Here is a 23,131-nt window from a genome sequence, read left to right as displayed (position 1 = left end):
TGCCTGTTATTTATGTTTACTTGATGCTTGAGGCAATTCAGCATTAAAACGAAATTGAGAAAAGTTTATGCGTAGATGCTTCATTAATCCTACTAGTATAAAATATTCTCTGTATCATCCCCTCATAGTGACCACGCGTAAAGAAGGTAAAAGTAGCGACTTATCAGATTCTCGCGATCGGCCCTTTTCGTGTAGGGTTAATTTACCCAACGATCCAGGAACCGTTTTCACCATAAACTGTGCGGCGCCTCTTCTGACAGCTGTTTCCCTTCTGCACTTCGGTCGAAACACGACCTTGCTCGTGATGTTTACCTTTGGGAATATCTTATCCCGCTGCAGCAGCATGCAGACGGCGTCCCAGTCCCCGTCGAGATGAGACGATAATAATCAAAATGTAAACCAAGTTCTTCATTGTGGGCTCGAGAAGCCTGTTTGGTTGGGTCACTATCGGCGGCGGTACGCCTGCCGAACAATTCCCACTTCCATTGAACTCGAGATACGGCGAGTGCAATGGTCGCGGTGCTAAGTGGGAGTTATCGATGCGATTAACTTTTCAATTAAGGCTTTATTTATGAGATTTCTTGCGCTCGAAGTAGTTCGAGTTAGTGGTGGAGAGGTGTAGAAAACATGTGTCTCGCCTTGTTCGTGTTAAAAGACGCTAAAATGTGCAACTCCAGCAAAACCTAGCGAACAACTGATGAAGGATAAGGACATCCGAGATAAGCTTGATTAATGAATGTACCTCTAATAGAGAACCTCTTCACTGTACTTGGGTAAGCAAATTGCGTTTAATGAACGTCAAGTGTTAAAAGAATTGCTATTTGATTTGTTGAAGCAAATTTTCAATGGCTGTAGAGGCTATTATAATGGACCGAGAGTTTAATAAGCAGATCCATCATCAAACTAGTGCACGATGTTTTACTTCTTTTAATAATTGTTTCACGGAACATGCAATCAAAACCGTAAGCTGAAGTTCTTCTGATTCAAATATTATGGAGCAATTGAGACATTATTTGTGGTAAGATTTCACTGTATCAACTCCTAGAACCACCCTTAAGGTACCAAGCAATTCCCTGCCAGTTCAAAACAATCCTATCAACCAGCAACAGCATCGGTTGTTTCTGGACTAGGGGCCGTTCATAAGCAAAGCAACCAGTTTTTTTTTAAGATTTAGACCCTCCTCGCACTGCTTACACAATCTTCCATACCCATTTATGGACATTTGTATCGTCCACAGACGCTTGCTACACTCTTTCCCCCTCCTGATTTCCATAAGGTGTCTACGTGGTTTATGAATACCCCCTAGCTGCTAAAAACTTCGTCCCTCCCCATAGATGCAGCCCCGTCCGGGATCATGTCGGTGCGGCTGTGTGGTGCTATTTACATAATCTTTGATCCTGTTTATCTTCAATTTTCATAATGTTATTGTTCTTCTGCCAGAGAGTGCCGGCGCACTGATTCGTATATTCTGGTTTTGCATAATGTTTGGTTGGGACCACGCGATGCGCCATTCTTGCTGTTGCTGCTGTTGGTGGCAATGGTGGTGACGGGAACGGTATTTTTCGCTAGCAGCATAGATGTATTTTTCTGGCATCAAAAACATACGGAAGATTCCTGGATGGGGGTGGCCGTGGGGAGGGGGATTCGTCGGCTTGCTTTGCGAAAATCCGAATGCCTCGCGCGGTCTGTTCAACCGACTGTGAAGCGTGCTTTCGTGATTTTTCATTTTTTTTTCGACTTGTTCTGAAAGGTATGTATAGTAGAAATATGAAGGGTACACGGGAATAAAGCATGGCAGGAAGGGATTTCTGCTTTTTAGCCGATTTAGGAGAAGCTTAGACAAAGGGACGGTATGCTCTGGTCGGTGGCGAATTGTGTACCTACTCATTTATAATGAATTAAAAGTCATGCATAAATTATGCTACAAATGAAGGAAAGTGAAATGGAGGCAGATTTCAAATTCAGGATTGTAGAGAAGCGAAAACCTGAATGAAAATGGGTAGGCTAATCAGCACCATAATCAGCAGGTGCCGAAGGTGGCATTTGCCACCCGAAAATTGCTGAGCGGGCTGAACATTTGTTTGAATGTTACAGAGAAAATTCATTTTCACTTAACAGGTTGTATTTGCAAGATAGAGACCCACGTCCGGATGGGGTCAATATGATTCTGGGCACTTGACATGTCCACCATGATCTCGTTTCCACGTTTTTGTCTGATTTTATGCGTTGCATCGAGGGTTTTATTCCAATTAAAAAAATGGTCATTTCCCCGAGGGCACCCAGAACATGTAATCACATTGGTCTTGTCCGGACATGTTCTGGGTTTCCCCGGGACAATGACCAGTTTCTGGGTTGGATTATGAATTATGAATTTTTGAAGTTGGGTATATAGGCAAAAACATCGATTTGATGGACCACCCTAACTCAGGAAGATGCACTCTAAGAGCAAAAAAAAAAAAATACTGGTCTAAATTTTTTTTGATAAGTAACAAGTTTTGAGCGAATTCGGAGCAAATTTAATTTTTCGGTAGTATTTTTTCATGGAATTGCTGAATGATGGGTTTTGTTTTGGTCCATATCAGAAACTGGCCACTTCTCTTGAGGTACACGGAACATATCCGGATGTGGTTTATTTCATCCTACACACTCAAAATGATTACCATGATTACACGATTCAGACCGTTTCTAGACTCACGACCCGTTTTCACCGGATCATCTCCCGGTTATATATCCGGAACCAGAAGACCGATTCCAAAAATATTCAATATCGTTCTCTGGGACCACAACATCATTCATTTGGAGGTTGTTACGTCCCATTCGGGCCTGTGCACAGTGGGAAAAAATGAACCCAAAACGTACCGTTATTAAAGGCCACGTGCACAGAGCCCTGCAAAATAGTTTATCTTATGTAAAACAAATGTGGAGAATCGGGTGGTGATGATTTCAGTTTGTGCAGACCTCAGACTAGAACTAAATATTACATACGATTGGAGTGGATATTCGATTTCCCAGACATTTTTTCAATAGTCAAAAGTCATTTTGCGCGGTACTGTCCTCTATGAATAATTAATGGCAAACAGATTATGCGTAGTTTCCGAAAGATAGTCACCGCATACAACAGCAGATGGTTACCATGTTCACTTCAATCTGGAAAAGAAGGCTGGAACAAGAATTTTCAGCTGACGCAGTGCATAAGAGAGAAGGGAATGCAAATTTTCTCAATAGTTTGCAAATTATTGGAAAAAGAAAATGGTTTTAAATTTTCGTGAGATGGTGGGGACTAGCATCTAATCATCAGTAAACCATACTGAAAAAAAAAAATATCCTTATTCAGATGTAAACAATTCATCACTTACTTCTCTTATCATAACACGCATTCATGAAAAAAAATCTTTATCTACTGATCCCGCTTAAGAAACTTAATCAAATTTGTCAATTTTTCACGATACATTCTCAGATGAGTTTTTGTAGATTTTTGGCAATTATGAATACTTATTTAAACTTTTAGTCGTGTTGAACTTTTTTTGTTTTCTAAACTTTTTTTGTTTTCATCAGAAAACCATCTCCTGCTATAACTCATTTGGCATGTTAAATTTAACTCGAAGACCTTTTGAATGATTTTTTTTTTCTTTTTTGAAAACCCCTGTGTTTTTTTCTGATCGACCAGTTTTTGTGCATGGCTGTTACCATTTTGTGTGTCAGTATTAATCATCAGGGTTAATCGATATCAGGGTTAATCGATAACTTTACATCTGTACGGATATCAGGGTTAATCGATAACTTTACATCTGTACATAATATCCACAAGTTCAATATAATCCAGCAATTTTGGACAGCCCCAGGGATCAAATTAAAATGGTTCCAGCTTGTAATCTACAGTTTTAGCCTGTTTTGCCCCGATTACCATGTTTTCAATATATTTTAAAATAGCTATTATTTCAACTATTTTCTGTTGATATCTATTCCACTTCGTATATTGAATTGGCTTTTTCTACACTCGTCGCTATTTGCAATATTTAAGAGTTTTATGTTTATAGATTTAAATCAACTAAAAGAACTAAAGGCAAAAACAATTGTACCAACCAATCGCGGTCCTACGTCAACCTACCGTTCGTGCCCTAGCCAGGGACTCTTCTAGTTTTTTTTTTCAATGTGATTTTCTATCAAATAAAGATTTAAAATTCCTCTCATCTGTTCATTTTGCTTCTGGCGGAATATCTTTTCTTGCTGATTGTGACTAATTGTAATGGCATAATCAAATAGCTCTAATGGATCGTGAAACGTTACCGTAATGCACCGAAATCTGGCCGCTTAGTTCATTAATCCAGACCTTTAAAGAAGTTGAGGCCCAATAAGAGCCAAACAGCGGTGCCGGTGGTGTAGTGGTAAGCGTGATTATCTCTCACCCCAGCAGGCCTGGATTCAATCCCAATCGGCGCCACCGGGATGTTCTGAGGCATAACATCTCTGATCACGCCTTCCTTCGGAAGGGAAGTAAAGCCGTTGGTCCCCGGTTCGATGGGTAGAGTCCAGACAAGTGCGTAGCCAGTTTTAGAGCTAGGGAGGCGCAATAGAAAAAATTGCTATGGAAAATGTGTGCGCCATTTCACCGATCGCCATTCAACCGAAAGCCTTTGTGTTGCTTAGTTTAGGAGGGGGGACAGTAGCCCTCCCCTACCCCCCTCTGGCTACGCCTATGGGTCCAGGTGTGGGAGCTGCCTCCCTGGCCTCGGCTGCATTGGTGCTCAGCACGGAAAACAAGATCGACGAAAAACAAATCAAGGAAAATAAGAGCCAAATTTACGTACATTTTATGAAAATGCTGTAGTGTTGTCCATGATCATCTAACATAATTATTTTGTTATCAAGTGGATGTAATATTTAATAAAAATTAAATAACCGGATTGAAATACTTTCTGGTGTTCGGTGCATTACGGTATCGCTCCTTTTAACTTCATGTCACAGAGTAGCAAACCGTGGGAAATATCAGGTAATAAATTAATCAATTATGAAAATGCATTAAGATAAGCATCCACTTGGTACCTGCGAGGAGGCTAGATTCGCTGTTGCAATGCATTAGATCGAACTCCAATCAGAGAAATCTCAACGCCTGATTCGAAACTACGACAAATGTCACCAACGTTTCAGAAATGAGTCGGTTTGGAACACGCTTATCTCCGGTAATGACACCGATCTCCAGCCGCTCCATGCAAAGCGCAATATTAATCCAAAATGAACGCCCCATCAGGTCTGCGAGATGTCGCAGGATTACTCGATTCGCACCTACTCTGGCTACAATACTTACTTTTATTGCCTCGATCACTTCACGATTGCCACCGCTGCCTACTGCTACTATTTGGCGTTGAGCAAACAAATAATAAAAAAGTATCACAATATGCAAATTTGTGCACTTTTTCACGTCGTTCGTCGACACTTCAGGGAACCGAATGATCACATTTTCATTCCGTTGGATCTCACTCGAACGGCAAGCGAGCGTTTAATAAATTCACCCGGCAAGACATTGTAATTGCTAACGACACATCAAGTCGGTGGACACAAATTAGTTGGAAACGTTCCCGCTTTACTCCCAAGAAGCGTGGGATCAAGCGGCGTCGGATGACATCAAAATATATTATCTGGTGCCATGTAGTTTTTATAGCTTCTCAAAACTTCCTCGTCCTTTGGGGTTGTTTGTACGCCGGTTCCGGGATGGAAAAAGTAGCATCACATCACAGAAAATTCGCAAACAATCGAAAGTCATCAAACTATCATAAAATCTGCTACCGTTTACATCGGGTTCAATCTTTTCGGGCGGTACTTTTCCAAGATTCGTAGGGAACGACAGAAATCCGGTAGCAAAAGTAAATTGCCGATATCCGATACCTGCTCCGCTCTGTGGTGTGATGTGCTGCGCTTAATACAGGATGGGTATATCATGAGGGGTGTACAAACAAACCGTAAAAAGATAAAACAGCACAGTTTGACACCGTGCAGCAGCATGGAAGAAAATTGTTCGTTTTTTTTAAAAGCAGAAAGAGAAAGAAGTTTGAGTTCAGTCTTTGAGCGGATGAAGGGTTATAGAGAGCGATATGCATTTCCTTTACTATGTTGCAATCAATTCCCGAATGTGTAAACATTGGATTCATGCTGTTAGTAAATTGAAGACGTAAAAGTTGAAGTGGTGTCAGAAGTCTAAGAGAGTTAATTATGCTAGTGTCAATAGCCTTTGAATATAATTACAATAAAATAATTGCTTTGTTAGGGCGATAGAATAATAATTAAAAAAGTATTACAACAATCAATAATTGTGCATATTTTTAGAAATAATTCATGATTACCAAAAATTCTGCATGAAAATCATTAAATACCTAAAATAATCCTGTTTTCTATCAACAATCATTCAAGCTAAATTATGATTTGTATGAATGGAATTCCAACAATTTAAAATTTCAAGTTCTACTGTGTTTGCACAATTGGTCTAATCATGCCGTTATAAGCAGTGGTGGCACGAGTACTGGATTTTAACATTTTTCCTTAACATTTGATGCTTTTTGCAATGACCATTGTAAAGATACGCCAAACAAACTGGCAAGCGAAAAAAATGTCGTGACATTTCTGAACTGTTTGGAGTTGATAATTTACTGTCACACGCAAACTTGCAGCTGAAATTTAATTAAAATAAACTGTTTGAAAAAGAATGGGCTGCGACATTTTTCTTATTCTCTATCTCCGCCGTTCGCTTGAATTGTACCGCTTGTGTTCTGGTTGTTTTGTTTTGCTCTGGAAGATGGTTTTGCAAAAAAATGTACAGTTGTCACCACTGGCTATAAGTAAGTAGCTTATAATTGAAATAAATAATAAAAAAAAAGCGATGGGAATATGAATATAAACCAGGAAAACGGTTCGAACGAAAAAATATACCTAATTATATGTGTATGGCGAACAAAGTAGTGTTTTTGTTGAGTTGTGCTGTGATAATTAATACATAATTTCGTGTGAAATAGTGCCGTGTGCCGCGAAAGGATTATTCCAATGCGTGCCTGCTGTGTTTTTTTAACAGGCTAAGTAGGAGAACGGTTTTCCTGGCAGCTTGATCTCGTTTAATGTTGGATTTCACCCCCGGCGCGCTATTGATTTAGCATAGTGAGCTGTGGCGGTAAAACTTTATTTTGTGTTATTGTCCTCTGTATATGTCTGCTGCTAATAGTGTTCGCGTTTAATTTGGCTTGGTGAAATGGATGTGTGTAAAGTCTGCAAGGAGTCTATTACTATTAGTGGGCTACATGTGTAGGTCCGTGCAATGGAACGTTCCATTACAATTGTGCGACGCTCACTAAGGCTGCGGCAAGACTAATAGCACAGAGTGCAAATGTTTGTTTCAAGTGTAGTAATTGTATGTCAGATCAAAGTTGTGACGAGTAGAACGTTTCGGTTTCGGATGCAAAACTGATTTTCGAAGTTATGAAGCTATTGTCTTATGATGCGGACTCAATCACTGGCATACGAAACAACGTTGCTGCTCAGATGGACATCGCGTTAAAAAACGGGATGGCAGAAATTAGGCAAAATGTTAATTGTTTTCTTGAAAAATTAATTAGTGAGAAACTGGACGCTACGACAAGTTCATTTTTAAAAAGTAATGCGGAAAAACAATTAGCTATAACGAATGATCAGCACAGTGTGTGTAGGATGGTTCAGTCGGAATCAGACCAAAATACCAGACGCAAAAAAAACGTAAAATACAGAATAGTGATATGATGATGATGATGATTTTTTTCAGGAAAATCCGACTTTGCGGTTGTTGTAAAAAGATCTAGTCGTAATAGTAATCAGAAAATCATTAACAGTATCAAACCAATAATCGTAAGACTCGTCCGTAAATTGTGATTAAACCTTAAGAGTCCAAACAAGCTTGCGAAGACATTCGCAAGTTTTTTTTACGTAGGACTTCGTCTTTGATTTCTATATGGGGGTACACTTTGTGAAAACCGAAAATGGAACATGTAACAAATTAAGAAAGATTTTGAACGTTAATAACTCAGCTGCCCTGGTCCAATTTCAATAATTTTATCACCAATTGATCAGAAATATGGTTACGCATCGAATGTTGATTTTCAACAAGAAACTATTGAAAAACTGGTAAATGTCCAACATTGTCTTAAAGCATCGAATTAACTAACAAATCCACCAATTACCTACGTGCATATGCTGCTTCTCCAGCACAGTCGTCAGAGAGTAGTAAGTAGACGAAACAAGTCGAAGTGGCATTCGCCTCCGATCCTCGGGCGCGTGCGAATAGGGAGGATGGAATTGCGTAATATTTTGCATACTCATCGCCATACTCAGAACCACACGCTCCTAACGACCACACCACTGTGTGGTGGTGTTCGGTCATCGAAATTAGTAGCAGCATTAGAAGCAGTAACAGTGTGTTCTCCAGTAACAACGAAAGGCTGCCTGCAAGCAGCGAGCTGCAGAGCCCACATAAGCAACCATCAAAGGAAGAAGAAGCTGCACCACTCATAGCATAGCGGATCGGAATCAGTAGCTCTTCGTGAGTTGCTGCGGGTCGGTCATCTATGCCAAGCGTGTCACCCTCGCTCCAAACGATATACAGCTCGACAGCCTCATCCGTGTTGAATACCCAGTTCAGAATTACTCAACCATCACTACAAAACGGTCCTTTTCAGCAAGCAGCTAGCTTTCAAGGCTCAACCTGTCTATAGAAGGTGTGGAATTGTAGGCCTGAATATATTGGTGCAATTAGTTTTTCCTCGGCTTTCATTCCGCACGATTCGTTTCTTTCGTTTAATCAATGACCCATGTAGTGACGTCGAAAAGATTGTTTCAATAGCCCTCCAGAACCCCTCACAGAATTTCCCGCCGAATTTTATGTATGGGGCGGGGCATAAAGTATCTTTTGCGCAGAATATGTAAAAAAGGAGGGACTTCAAATGTTAATGCAAATGCATATATAGAGGTACCAGACATGTTTTGTAGTGTCTGATACTCTATTTTGTAATCTGTGAAAGGGAAATCACAAATCGAGTGTCAACAAAATTGCCATGATTGAGGTCGTGAGAGCAAATTTTCTCTCTCTAATTTGAATTTTTTGGCTCTCTGGGAGCTGGTAGTACATCAGGTGAAACAGTATGGGGAAAAATCATTTTTATTTAATTGTAGCTTGTTTAAAAATAATTTCCGGGAAAAAACTGAACGACAAAGTCCCTGAGTCATTTCTTTAGGTTGTCTTTTTTGACCTGAATATGCACCGAAAGCGAATTATTCCCACTTCTCTCAATTTTTATATGGGGATTTTTATCACTTCCTACCAGTGGAACAACGCCATCTCTGTGGAAAATGGTCGTACAAAATGATTAATTTCAAAAAACCAAAATGCACAGCATTACGAAAAGAGGCCAGGTTTCGACCAATAGCAGATAGATTTTAATTCTAAACAAGCCAAACGATTGGAAATTTATCTATCAATCTGCTAAAATGAACACTTAGTTAATTTTCAATAGGTTAGGCAACTGTTGCAATGGTGATCAAAATTATCACCGAATGTCTAAAAACAGCGCATTCCCTAACACAGACTTAAAAATCGAATTCCATGCGGTCCCACTGAACGGTGCTCATTCAATCACCGTAAGTGGGGGTTTCCAGTCCAGCAGCAGCAGCAGCGCTTGCAGAATAAAAAAATGCGTTTGATATTGAGATGTAGTAGATTCACTTCCTTAACTTTGATGCTAGACGCCTTACAATGGTTGTCGGTGAAGCAAAGAATTGTATATTTGACTATGGTGTTCTTTTTTAAAGGAGTTAAGGGTTTGCTGTCTCGATATTTGTGTGATCGATTTGAAAGACGAAGTGATTTTCATAGATATAATACTAGAAACGTGGATGAAATAAGAACACCACATTTCTTGACTTGTGCTTCACAGAATTCATTATTTTTTAAACATTTGATTCGATGCCTAGACACATTAAACGTGCAACAACATTAGCAGAATTTAAGAGTCACTGCATTTCACACGTTAAACTGTCTTTTGAACAGTTACCCAGCGATTTTTTTTATGAATTGACAAAATATGTATCTTGATGAAGTTTGTAACAGATTATTTTGTATTAATAGCTCTTATAACGACTTTTTAATAATTGTTGTTGCAGTGCAAAAACTATTTTGTTCGCCACGGTGGTGATGATGAATTTTTGATATTTGATGTAATAGTAGTAGATTTAAAAAAGTAGGCTACAAAGGTTTGAGCTTCGCACGCATATAACGGATGCATACAGGACTGAATTTAACATTTTATTAAAAAAAAAAAATCAATTTTGAAGCTTGTTTGAAATATACCTCGAGTTAATAGTAATTTCTCTGGCTGAATGTCCGGCGGTTCGTGAGCATTCCTGACATTGCTGAAAATTATGATGGCATCAGATTGCTGGGTTGCTAGTGTAATATGATGCTTTGTTGATTGTTCATTAACTGTTGATTGCTTGTAATACTTATGTATTTTTTAGGTGGACAAAAAGGCGAACTAAGAGGTTGACGCCTAAACTTTTCCACATTTATATAGCTGTGAAGCAACTTTAAACTCTAGAGGGAATTTATATCTGTAACTGTTACCAGTGCGATTTAGTTTGCTAACCTGGTTAAAATGTCATGTTAATTATTTTAAAGATAAATCTTCCAGTTCAAACCTTTGTAGGGGTAAGAGGTGGGACCATCATCATCATCATCATCATCACTCTTGGAAGAACCCTATGGCAAAGTATATTAAAGTTGAAATTTGCTAGATATAAATGTATCATTTTTACAATCATTATACCCAGAAGAACTCAGCTTAGTACTTTATCGATGAAATTCAAGTTGCCGCCGTCAATCGCAATAAACATACTAACTACAATAATTGATGATCATTTGGTTAATGGCATCTAGCGTATAAGTTAACATCATTTGTTGTGCACCCACACAGTATACAATTGTGGCTTGAATTTGTGTGTGAAGATGAACTTCGCAAAGCTAGGCTTAATTTTTACGCTTTTGTCTGATGTAGCGGACTTGAGCAAACCAGGGGCGTCATTGTGCAGGTTGGATCGAAGCATTTTTTATATGAACGCTTGTATGAAAAAGCTTCCCGTTTCGACTTGCAAAATTAGGCCCCAGGTAAGAAGGTTTTCTACCCTTTATTGATGTATGTATTGTTGTAGACTGAATATCAAAACAAGTCAATAAAAGCGGCATAACGCGTCTACGTGAATTTAACCCTCCAACCCGTTCCAATGCCTTTGTTGTGAAAATAGTTACAGTCAATATATTTCGGTCACGCCAGTTAGGCTTCACTAAGCAGCACAATTTCTCTCCTCTCCAAGAAATTCTAATAACCCGAAGGGTCATAGTTTAAATATGGTGTTAAGGTTTCCACAACAGTAGCAGCAGCATCTTTTACTGCAACCACCATCATTATCATCATCATCATCATCATCATCGTCGTCGTTTTATTATTTGCTATGATTTGCCTAGTCTCCCCTTTTCCAAGAACAACAAAACAGCCCTACGTATCGTAGTGGATCATATTCTGTCTCGTATTCATGTGTCTGTGGGATCCGTTGCGAGTGCGAAGGGTCCAGTGGAGTAGGAGGAAATCAGAATGAAAGTGACTAATTAAATATGAATCTAGCAGGGCTGTTATTTCCTTAACCCCTCGCCCTTCACCCTTGGGGCAACCGTTGCTGCTGTGTGGGGCTGCCGTTTTCATCGTTGTGGACGAGAGCGTCAACTTTTGTGCGCTCATAGGCGCCGTTTTTGGGGGGTACGACAGGTTTCGCCGTCAATAATATATTTAGACGAAGCTGGTCGCTTATGCACTTGAGTCATTATTTTCGTTTTCTTGGTTTGTAACGTTTCTACTGGAACTTGTATCAGTCCATTTCTTCGTGATTTTTGAATGCTTTCCAAATTGATCATTGAGAGCTTTTCAAGCCTATTTGTCCACAAAATAATGTGTAATTTATCATTCATTTCTTCTAATTTACTATTAAATAGTTTATTACGAGAAATACAATATATGAAACGTACAATCTACCTTCCCTCGCGTAGCAGATTCATGTAATGTTCTGCGCCGATTATCATGTCGATATCCAATGTCTGGTAGAAGTTGAGGTCTGCCAACACCATATCCTCGAGTATATTCCACTGGCTAATTCGACCTCTTCACTCGGGAGTGGAATACTCAGCTTCGGAAGGACGTTGAACCTGCACCTCTCAGAATAAACTCCTGCGGGAAGCATTCCTTTTGCGAAAGTGGAACCAAGTGCTTGAGTGCATCTTCATACTCCTCCGTTCCGATGTAACCTAATTTCCTGGAAGTTCGATTAGCTCTCTGAGCATTGTGGTGAAATCGGCGAATCCAGATCACCAGACGAACTAGGCTGAAGAGCGACGAGTGGAACGAGAAGGATCAAACTGATCAATAGCTACTTCAGCATTCTCAGGCCAGTAGGTTCTACCTTGGTGTAGTCAGATGGGACCTATGAACCAACTGTTCTGGCATGTGTGGCTGATACACCTCTTGAGCGAACGTCGGCTGGGTTTTCTATTCCTGTAACGTGGTTCCACACTCCTCCTTCGGTAATATGCAGGATCTCGGACACCTTATTTGCAACAAAAGTCTGCCATCGCGGTGAAGTAGAAGAAATCCAAAATTTCACGATGTTTGAATCCGTCCATAAATACGAGGGAACTGGCAGTTGAGTTTTCGTATATATGGCTGAGTAACAGAGTGGACGGGAGTTTTCGACGGGGCGTAGACTGATTGCGTTTCTTCTTCTTCGAATTCTGCAGCGGCGCTACTCGTGACTTTGATATCAATAGCTGGACTCGAACCGATCGATCAGCGTACGTGCATCGAAGATTCAAGCCAGCGCCGTAAGCGCTATCAGAGGCGTCACAGAACCCAAACCATTCTATAGATGTGCATTTCTTGCTGTACCCAACCCATCGGGGAATGGTAATGAATTCTAGGCCACTGAGATTCCTGAGATACTCCAGCCAAAAGGTTTGAAGGTTTTTAGCGAGCGGCTCGCCCAAACTCCCTTGCAGTTAACATAAAGTTTGGATGAAGATGTTGGCTTCAACTACGACCGGTCTTAACAGTCCCAAAGAATGGAATAATTTCGACGCATCGGAGACGACGGTTCTCTTCATAATGACTAGGGTAGGATTTCATTTGAGAACGGTGAAGCAGAAGATATCAGTTGTCGGGCTCCAGAAAAGACCCAACATTTTGACGGATGTGGATGTTGCAGGAGAATCCATGTCAAATACCGCCCGTTCATCTCCTAGATGTGATGGAAGCTCGCTATTCGAATTCCACTTGCACATAGTGAATACCTTCCCTTCCCTTCTACCTTCCTCAGGATCATCAACCCCAGTGATCATATCGTCAGCGTAGAAATCTTTCCGCAGGATATTCACAGCGATCGGGTGAGTTGATTCTCCATCTTCTGCTAATCAAGCAACGAGTCGTGAGAAAAGGAGCCGACGCTGTACCGTACGAAACGGTCGTCAGTTGGAATATCTTGATCGGTTCAACCGGGAATTTCCTCCTCTATTTTTTGCAAATCAGTTGGTGGTTCTCGGTGAAGATGTGTTCTGCAAACTTTGGTTTTTGGCCTTATCAACCTTCGCTATATGTTCTTTAAATTTAGTTGCGAAAGTTCTAAAACATTAACTGCATCTTTAGTACATCCTTACAATGATTTTTACTGGTTATGTCTACTAGTAAAATCTAAATCTAAATCAATTTTTTTAACCGTGGTCTTAGCTTACTAGTAATATCTTGATCAAATGGAACGGACACTTGTTTCAATGGTTCGGATGCGGCGGTGAGATTTGTAAATAATCTCCTTTGTAGATTTTTAGCTGTTTTTTTTTATCGATGATTGCCTGGATTGTGGCCTCCTTGTATCCGTTGAGTCTCGCTGTTTCAAATATGTACTACAATTCCTTAAACTTTCTTGTTTCGCTGAGCGGAAGAAGAGTCTGCATCCTAAGAATCATGTAATGGAAGGTGGCCATTTTTGATTAACTGAATGGTTATTAGTATAGGATGTATAGGGGATAACTATTTTGGTACTTGTTGGTTTCCTGTAAACTTCGTATTCAAAAGAAGAAGATGATTACGATTCCCTGATGACAAGAAAGTTGAGAAATGCGAGTTTTCCGTCTCATCTAAACTTTGTTTAGGGGTTTTCCGTTTAACTACGCTGAAGACATCGTCGACAAACCTTCACCAACGGTTTAATAATAGTCCTTTCTCATTCAGAATTGTCTCCAAGTCAGCCATGAAAAGTTCACACAGGAAGGGGTATAGGGGATTTCTCAAAGGGGCTCCTTTCGTCTGCTTGTAGAAGTTACCTCGGAACCGCTGTGACATCGAAAGATACCCTAATCTCGTCCTCGTTGATGTCTCCTAAAGATTGTAACTGCTGAGAATTCTTGTAAAATTTTCAAAATGGCGTGCTTTGAAATTGTATCACGGATGCGGCATTTCGCATCGAAATGACGTCTGAGACAAAGTTGTAGCAAAAATAAAATGTGTCTGAACAAAATCAAAATTGTTTTCTATTTATTAAAATTAAGTAAAAATAGTTCAAAACCAAAATTTCGATAAAAAGCTTATCAGAAATGCAAAATTTTGGAAAGTCCAAAAGCATGGACACTTGGAAACTGTCAAAAATTGTAGAACAAGGACTTTGGGTCAAATATGTGAACATTTTGTTTGTTCGCCTTTATATGTATTTTTTGCACAGGAAATAATTTTTTTTTTAATCCGTTCCTAAGGTCATTCTCTAGCTAATCAATTAACGCACTAAAGCTTCATGTTAAATAGCATTTTCAATCAACTCTGAAATTTTAAGTGTCCATAATTTCAAACACTCTAAAAGTTTGTATTTTCCATGAGATTTTTTTTAATAAAAAAAATAAATATCGGCAAGGAAATTTTAAGATATTAAGGTTTCATTATTTTTTTTAAATTTTTACTTAAAATTACAAAAAAAAAAGTTTTGTGTATGTTCCCCTGAAAAAAAAAACATTATTTTTATGAACAACTTTGACTATTACCAGGCTTCGGTCAAAAGTGCCGTTTACGTGCTAAAATTTTTTGATAAATTTCGATGACACCGATTTAAAAATTTTACAAAATCCAAAATGGGCAATTTTATTGCTAAAATACGAATCATTGCCCAGCACAAACAATTATGTTAACTTTCAAGCAAATTGGAGTAGGTCGAGTTTTTCGGATTCGTCATTTGGCGTCGAACTGCTCCCATACCTTTCTACCCCTGAAATCCCTTTATACGGCCTTGAATACGCCAACATTATCTTTAACACGTGTTACGGCCATGAGTGGTTGAAAATATCGTTTTTGATCCATCAAGCTCAGTCTATTTCGAATCAGGTCCTGATAATTCTCCCAAAATTTGAGCTCATTTGGATGCGAACTCATACTGATACTGAGTTTTATGCGGGAATTACTATGGGAAAAGTGAACTTTGTGTTGACATCTTTCTAGTCCTTCACCGTAAAAGCTTGTTATCTATACTAGCGTGAGAGGCATGGATGCTAGCCATTACGCCGGGCCCGTCATCAATACGTTGTCTTAAATTATATCAATAAAATTGGAGACATCCATACCTCACACGAAGGACCTATTGTTTTAAATTGAAGTGACTATAATAAAAAAATATCTATATCTGTTGTGTGCTGATACACCATTTTTTTCTGTAGATCAATATAAGTGGCTAAGTATAAATATTTAACGTCGCCCATTTTTAGCCGCTCCTCGTTACGGCACCGATTAATAATAACACATGTTTTTTGTTTCTCTCATACTAATTTCGAACACAGAAAGAGTCGGGGGAGGTAGCTCATCGATTCTTCCGGTTCGCCTCCTAGCATCGTGCTATAAGGTACCAGGCGATAACCAGGGTAGTTGATCGATAGCTTGATGACGTCATTTCGTTGGCGTCTGCTATGGGAAATTCTCATAGCAGGCGTTGACGATGGGACGTTGTCGAGTTGTTGAATAGCAACTATCGTGGTAACTCACCGATTACCTGTCGATCTGCCAAATTTGGAAAGACGTCTGCATTGAATTGTCTTATATAATAATATTCCGCCCACTATATCACACGAAATTGCGAGTAGTTGAGTGGAATGGAGATAAGTTAAGCATTGGGTACAGGACCAAGTCTCCCCTGGGTGGTGCCAGAAGATGAGCGCAATAGAATCATCAAGTTGCCATAAGGCACGGAATGAGACTATTGCATGGCTGGGTAGTCAAAGTCTTCCATTCGTTAGTCATTTCAGGTGGATTAGAACAGGTTTAGGTTTAGGGTGGGCGTTGGCCAGATTTGGTTTCCTAAATAGGACCTAGATTATTTAATACACTAGTAACCTCAACTTCTGTCACAATGTTTCATTGTGACTAATCAACACTCAATGGGTAAAATATCAAATTTGCGGTAAATTTGAAAAAAAGGGAACTTGGAGTGTAGAGTGCACTGTCCACTGGACGATTCTGAATCCTGACCAAGTGAGTGGGTTACGGGTTTATTTGATTGTACGTCATTTCCAAGTTATATATAGATACATTCATACCATTGGCATTTTGTATTTAAGATAAGACAGAGACAGGATGCGGAGGGCCCGCTTAGGGGGAGCGTATAACATGTTATGGCTTCCATTTATTAAATAGTTCAGATAGGCTGGAAATGATAGGTTCATGGTGAGAAAATGTACCATATGGTGCCCGTTCACTGATCAAAATTAGATTCAAATCGTCAGGCCCTGCCCTGGAATAAGGGAATTGACGATGATTTGTCAAGTTTCATTTTGCATTTGCATATAATTGTAAGTTTAGGTTTGCTTTTGTAATTGTAAGATAGATAGTTTGCCTCAATTGAAACATTGCGTTAAACATGACGAATCATACCTCTAAAATAGTAGTAGTTACAGTGCCACATTATCTAACTTTTGTTTTGTTTGTTTACATATAACTAATACTAATACCTCCTTGTTTTCTCTCTAATTTGTCTACTATGTCCCACCATCACGATGAGAGATGAGCTACCGTACATGGTACACGCTCATATACACTCCCAAAATAGTATGCCGCAAGTAAGTATATCACAGAGGCAACTAAAGATCCAGAAACAAAAACCGAAAACGCTGAACGGCAGATTGGTTTACAGTGGTCGACCAGGGTGTGTGCTGATAAATTACAAAATAACAATTACATCATTATTCCATACATCAGCTTGAATTACGTTGATCGATATTACATTTTTTTTTGCTGTGCACTACACCACCGGAGCCAGCAAAGTTCAACAATCCATCGTTGCTTATGCCTTTGTTGTCGTTTGGAACCAGTTTTGCGAGGTAGGTGACGATTGTGCGTATTTCTCGCGTAAATTTTGAAAAGGGCCTAGCCTGAACAATACGTAAAGAGCAAATTGAAACATTGTACGTCGCGTGAAAGTGGAACTTAATGAAGGCCTAAGTACTTTTTCGTAGTTTTTAGTTTTCGTCGGTTACAGTGGCCTGCTTACTGAGCAGAAAAACGCGGTCCCAGGTCCTTACATATCAAAGAGATTTATAGTAAAATCGCTTGTGTATCGTGTATTTTGCGAAACTCGTTGTTGTCGTTGGTTCCGGGTTTGAATGGATACAAAAATTAGAGCAACGGTATTATGTGATATGAGGGGCTCGGTGGCCTTAGAGCAACCGTTTTTGCTTACTGAGCAGAACATCATGAGTCTAATCTCAGCCCCATCCACAATCAAGATTCGTCAATCGTTTTATTTGTTAATATGACTACATGGTAATAACAGCAACTCGGTGATTAAAAAGGTGCTCGTCTGCCTAGTGGCAAACGTTTTTGCTTACTGAGCAGAAGACCGTGGGTTTAGTCCCAAGCTCCTTCGCGTTATATGATCGTTAGGACATTAATTCAGCTTATCGTTTACCAAAACGAACCCTGCTGCAAACCCAACCCTCTTATCCAACATCCCAGTGATTCCTCGTGGAAGTGCAGAGGTGTTCTCGGCTTCCATCAAAGCGAGTGTCATGTCAACACAATCCTTCCCATTCCTTTCTTGACCTGTGTTCGGGCGCGGCCGGCGCTGGTATTGCCTAATTTAAGATCACCAGTTTTTACACATTGAGGATGATTGCTAGTCCCAAGCATCGTCTATTGGTTCTCTGTGTAATTACAGCTGATCTGGCAATAACAGAGTAGCAACCGTGGGCGGTCAATCAAGCTCAAGCTCAAGCTCAAGCTACTAATTTCGAACACAGAAAGAGAGTCCTTTCTATTTCATACTCAAATTTAAAGAACTGATTAAGACCCCTCAGTACTCAGACTAAGTCGACGCCACTGCATGTGTTTGAATTTAACAAAAGGGATGAAGGATACAATCGATAGTAGGCATACGGCACAGTCGGATTTTTTTTTTTGGGATTTGTGATATGTTATCATTTTTGTTCCACATATAGGTAACAAAAGATTTTAGCAGTATGTGAACAATCATATCGTCATTAATTTATCTGCTGTGTACAACATGGCAGAGGTGATGTTTTTGCTTCAAACTTAGTTTGTTTATGCAGCTAAATCGTCGATACCGATGCCAGATGTTGATTTGGTAGCTTTATGGAGAGTTTCGCAATCGAAAAGTTATGTCTTGTTTCACAACAACAGTATTTACATAATCAATGATTGCAGTTAAGTTGGCAACCATTTCCAAGTTGTATTAAATTGAGTGTTTCCGATGAATAAAAGTAAATTTGATAATCCATATTCGTATCTTACCTTTACATTCATTAGATTCCCGGGCATTGGCTCGTCCCCATGGTCGATCAAAATGAAACGGCTTGCAGCGTTCACAATCCCTTCCGGCGGTATTGTGCTTACACTCACACGTCAAATCATCATCACGTCCGAGAACGCACCTGGAAGCGTGACCGTTGCACTTGCATCTGCCACCAACGGCAAAGTCCGATACAGCATAGTGATGTGTCAAAGTCGGAACAGTTGGTGCAGTGATTGATTGATCGGTCACTTCGTAGTTATCGATTCCGTTGAACCCAAAGGATGACTTCTTCTGTCGGAAAGATGGTGGAACTTGTGGTGATCCAATTAAAAGAAGATCTTCCAAAGACTCCTGGGGCATTTGCAAACGATGAAAAACCACACGGATGTCGGTTGCTGTGACCCAGTCTTGAAGGACCGGTGAGGAGTCAAAATCCGATGCAGAAGGACGTCCCTCCAAAGTACTGAAGGCAATTCTAGAACCTTGAATTCCAGTTGATTCACCCATATGCCGGTGTGCATCGGTACAGCGTGCTTCCTGTTCGTTAGCTTTGGTAATGGTGGCACGATTTGGTCTACCATATACTTTTCGGCACTGAGAGCTGTAGAACTGGAACGGTTGCCAGGTTTTACCGAAGTCTGCGCTTTTGTAGATTGCAATAGAGTCTGGTTTAACAGCTCCAGGACAGAACGTTAGGCTTACATAGGTCAGTTCATATTTTTTGCCGAGTGTTAGAGTTAGTGTTACATTATCAGGAGGTTCATTCAAACCCGTGGGAGTTGGTATTGCTTCTGAGCGCCAACAGGTAACGTTATTAGAATTGTTCACGTCCGTCAATGCGGAAGCTGGATATCGCTTTCGAGGAATGGAGTCATCGCATTCATGGCACGGACCACGGAGCTCTTGGCTATCGCAAACTTCCTCAAGGCCTCGCAATCCACACGTAGAAGAAGCAACTATTGGCATACCAAATGCAGCATTCACAAAGTCCGGAACACATCGTCTCGGTCTATCCTCATCGTAGCATGGATCGAACTGCGACTGAACTGGAAACATTTCCAAATATCCTTCCGGCGAGGCCACAGCGAGTGCCACCAACAGGAAGGTGGCCCACCAAACAACACAGACCATCATGAACCACTTCATTGTCCCACAAATTACCTCTATCCACCACTGCGGTTTCAAAAATCTGTTTTCCTCATGAAATTTTAATTAATTACTATTGTGGCATGCATTAACGCTGGTCAAGCGTTGTTCCCAACCGAACACGAAATTTTAATTAATACACTTTCCGCGCGTGGGCGGCCTCTTTCTATCCCATTATAGTGGGAGAATACCAATGTAACACGATCCCCACTTCACGGGCAAAATACACGCACTACCAATTTATCACCGGTTTCACGTATTTCGTTGTTGATCTTCCGTTCGGCCTCTTCAGCAGCCAAATGGTGACTTTCAATCATCCTATTATCACATTCTAAAATTCACACCATTAACACATGTTTCACATTACTCATTGATTGGAGGTGTCTTCTTCACGATGCCATGGTGCACTTTTTCTCCACTACTATAAGTTGTCTTTAGCACTGCAATGTCACTCGGAAAGCATGCGGCCCCGAGCACCGAAACGAGCGATCAAAACAAACGTCTGAAGAATTGGTTTGTGGACGTGTGGGAAACGAGGCGCGACGGGTGACGACACTTAGTCTACAAAACACACGAGACGATAAAGCGAAACTGACGACGCGAGAGAGCGAGGAAGAGCGAAAGCCGGTCAACCCACGCCGAAGAAATCGAAGGACCGCTGAGGAACCGCTATAAGGACTGAATCACGCGAATCGCCTCTGGGCAACCTGTTAAAGCGTATGGCAACGCGAGGACGAAGTCCAACGACGACGACTGCTAGCTGGATGGATGCTGACTGAATACCAGTATGTTCTTGTACTGTACCATCAGATTCGGGACCAAAACGCGCACAAAGCAGAAAACCATCTGCCAGCAGCGAATGGAAAACCCAGAGAGATGAGCTCTACAGGTTCGAAAAAGGGAAATTTGCGTGTGGAGTTGCAAAAAGGTTGGGAAATTGCGCGGGGGCGAGTGGTGCAGGAGGATGCCGAATGGAGTTGGTCAGAATTTTCCCGCAGCTTCTTTATCATGAAGGGAGAGCGGTATACATAGTGGCTCTCGACGTCTGTCTGCAATGAGAGAATCCGCCAGGAGAGCATAGAAACATCACAATCGCGTCGATACGAGCGTCGTTTATCGGTACGGTGGGTGGGTGGGTCGGCATAAAGGACGGGTGAAACGAGGCAACCAATCTGCTCTTTTATGTGCCGTTAAAAGGCTGGATGTTTTTGTTTTCATATTCCCGCACCCTTTGTGGCGGTTCGTTTCAACTTTGAGAATCCAACGAAGCGAACGATGAAGAGAGGGAGAGTATTTGTGTGAGAATGAGTCCCACCGGAGTGAGAGACGAAGCCTGTGTGTTTAGGAGAATTTTAGCATAGTTTGAGAGCGATCAGTTGTTGAGCGCTGTGAGCAGTGAGATGCTGTGCCGGTAAGTGAAAAACACTTGCTCGCGTCTCACAAGTTGCAAAGAAGTTGACTGAAAGGTACAAGTTGAGTGAACGAGCAAACACTATTCGCGGCATAGTTATGATCAAAGCACAGAAGTCGCATGCTTAATACATTTAATTTGAGCTGTTTTGGAATCAGTTTACTTTAGGTTTTTAATCTGGTTCTGTGCGTCATTAAGTTGTTTCTAATTTACCTATAAGTGATATTGAAGAAAGCCAGCAAGTTTTATTACTTCATACTGGATATTATTTATCTACATTAAAGAGTAATGTAGACTTGTGATTTTCATTCTGCCTTAGAGACTACACCCCCCCCCCCCCCATACTGTGTACGAATCCAAAAGTATTCCAAGGTTCAACCGTTTTCTAGCTTCAGGGTTTATAATTTCAAATTTTAGTTTCCAGTGTAATCATAGCTCGTATAAATTTTACAGATTTTGGCTTAATAATATTTTACTGATTCTACACTTATTTCAAAATTCCATCCGATCCTTCGTTGAGAAAATTTCCCAGATCTCAAACTTATACGATAGTTGATCTATCAGATCTTGGACTTTGGAATTTTCTAGACCTCATTATAAAATTTCAGACCTTCGATAAAATACGATATATGTATAGAAAGGAAAAAAAAATAAGGAGTTCGTTGGATCAAATGCTTCCGGAACTACCGCTTAGTTATCTTGCAATATTGATTTGAGTAAATCCAGTGTTAGAACTTCACGTGTTTGCATTGCTCTGGAGAGTTTGGAACCATCACATTTTTATTCTGGTGATTGATTTACTGTTAACCATCGATGCTGATTTTGAACTAAATTTCAATCAAGTCACTGCTTCTGGTTTTTCTCAAGACGATATATTTTTTTCATCGCTAAATAGCGTTAAGATCAAATTTCCGCCATACCAACAAGCGCAATTCGCACTTTACCTATATTTTTTAACGGGATTATACAAAAAAATTGAACTTTGACTATTTTGGTTGTATTACTTCTGCGTTAAGTTGACGATTTACATAGTTGAAGATGCTAACGGGCGATCTATTTATTATTTCATGCTAAATTGACCCCCTCCCCCTTTCGTGACGTTTTCCTATACCTAATGCATTGCTTGTCACAAAATCGTCAACTCCTCTCCCCCTTAGGGCGTGACATAATATGAGCATCACTTCTAAGCGTCAAATAACATACTTAAAGTGGTCATTTTATACGATAGATGAACAGATGAAATTTTAGAGTTGATAGTTCCGTTAGAGTACGGCAGTGTGAAAATTGTATATAGAGAGTAGAAAGCGAGCAAGGACAATTTTGAGGAAGGTACAAATCGGTTTGATCATCTCTCGTTACCAAACTCCCCAGTTGGAGAGGGATAGGAAGGGGTATCTCCTCCTGCCACCACTGGTAAAAAGAGATGATCGCCGATTTGCTCATGTAACCTACGATGTGCGGAAACAGTTCTATCGATTGTACCGCACTCAAGTCGTAGGTTTGGAAATTGCAGCTATTGTTGCCTCTACCACTGTATGTGCTCCTGTTATTTGACGCTTAGCATCTTCAACTAAAAAATGTAATGTTTCTATCAAAGATCAACGAAAAAATGGATTAGAAAAAAAAAGATGTTTTCTAAATGAATACCTTTCCATAACAAAATCTAACACGCTACTTCTTGACTCCATCATACGA

General features: G+C 40.2%; 1 protein-coding gene across 2 annotated transcripts in view; it reads right to left on the bottom strand.

Moving 5' to 3' along the window:
* LOC135709973 (netrin-B-like) overlaps positions 1–20,854 on the bottom strand; it is a 186,252-nt gene extending 165,398 nt beyond the window's left edge. For both annotated transcript variants that reach the window (XM_065232426.1, XM_065232427.1), the window contains exon 1: positions 18,879–20,854. In XM_065232426.1, the coding sequence (XP_065088498.1) occupies positions 18,879–20,025 (1,147 nt within the window). In that variant the 5' untranslated portion in view covers positions 20,026–20,854. The remainder of the gene's footprint in view (positions 1–18,878) is intronic.
* Between the last annotated feature and the right edge of the window lie 2,277 nt (positions 20,855–23,131).

This window comes from Ochlerotatus camptorhynchus, unplaced genomic scaffold (genome assembly GCF_037179485.1).
Source record: "Ochlerotatus camptorhynchus isolate MF236.1 unplaced genomic scaffold, CSIRO-AGI_Acam_v1.1 ptg000369l, whole genome shotgun sequence".
Classification (NCBI taxonomy): Eukaryota; Metazoa; Arthropoda; class Insecta; order Diptera; family Culicidae; genus Ochlerotatus; species Ochlerotatus camptorhynchus.
Note: the sequence above shows the minus strand (reverse complement) of the source record. Positions and strands in the feature narration are given on the sequence as shown.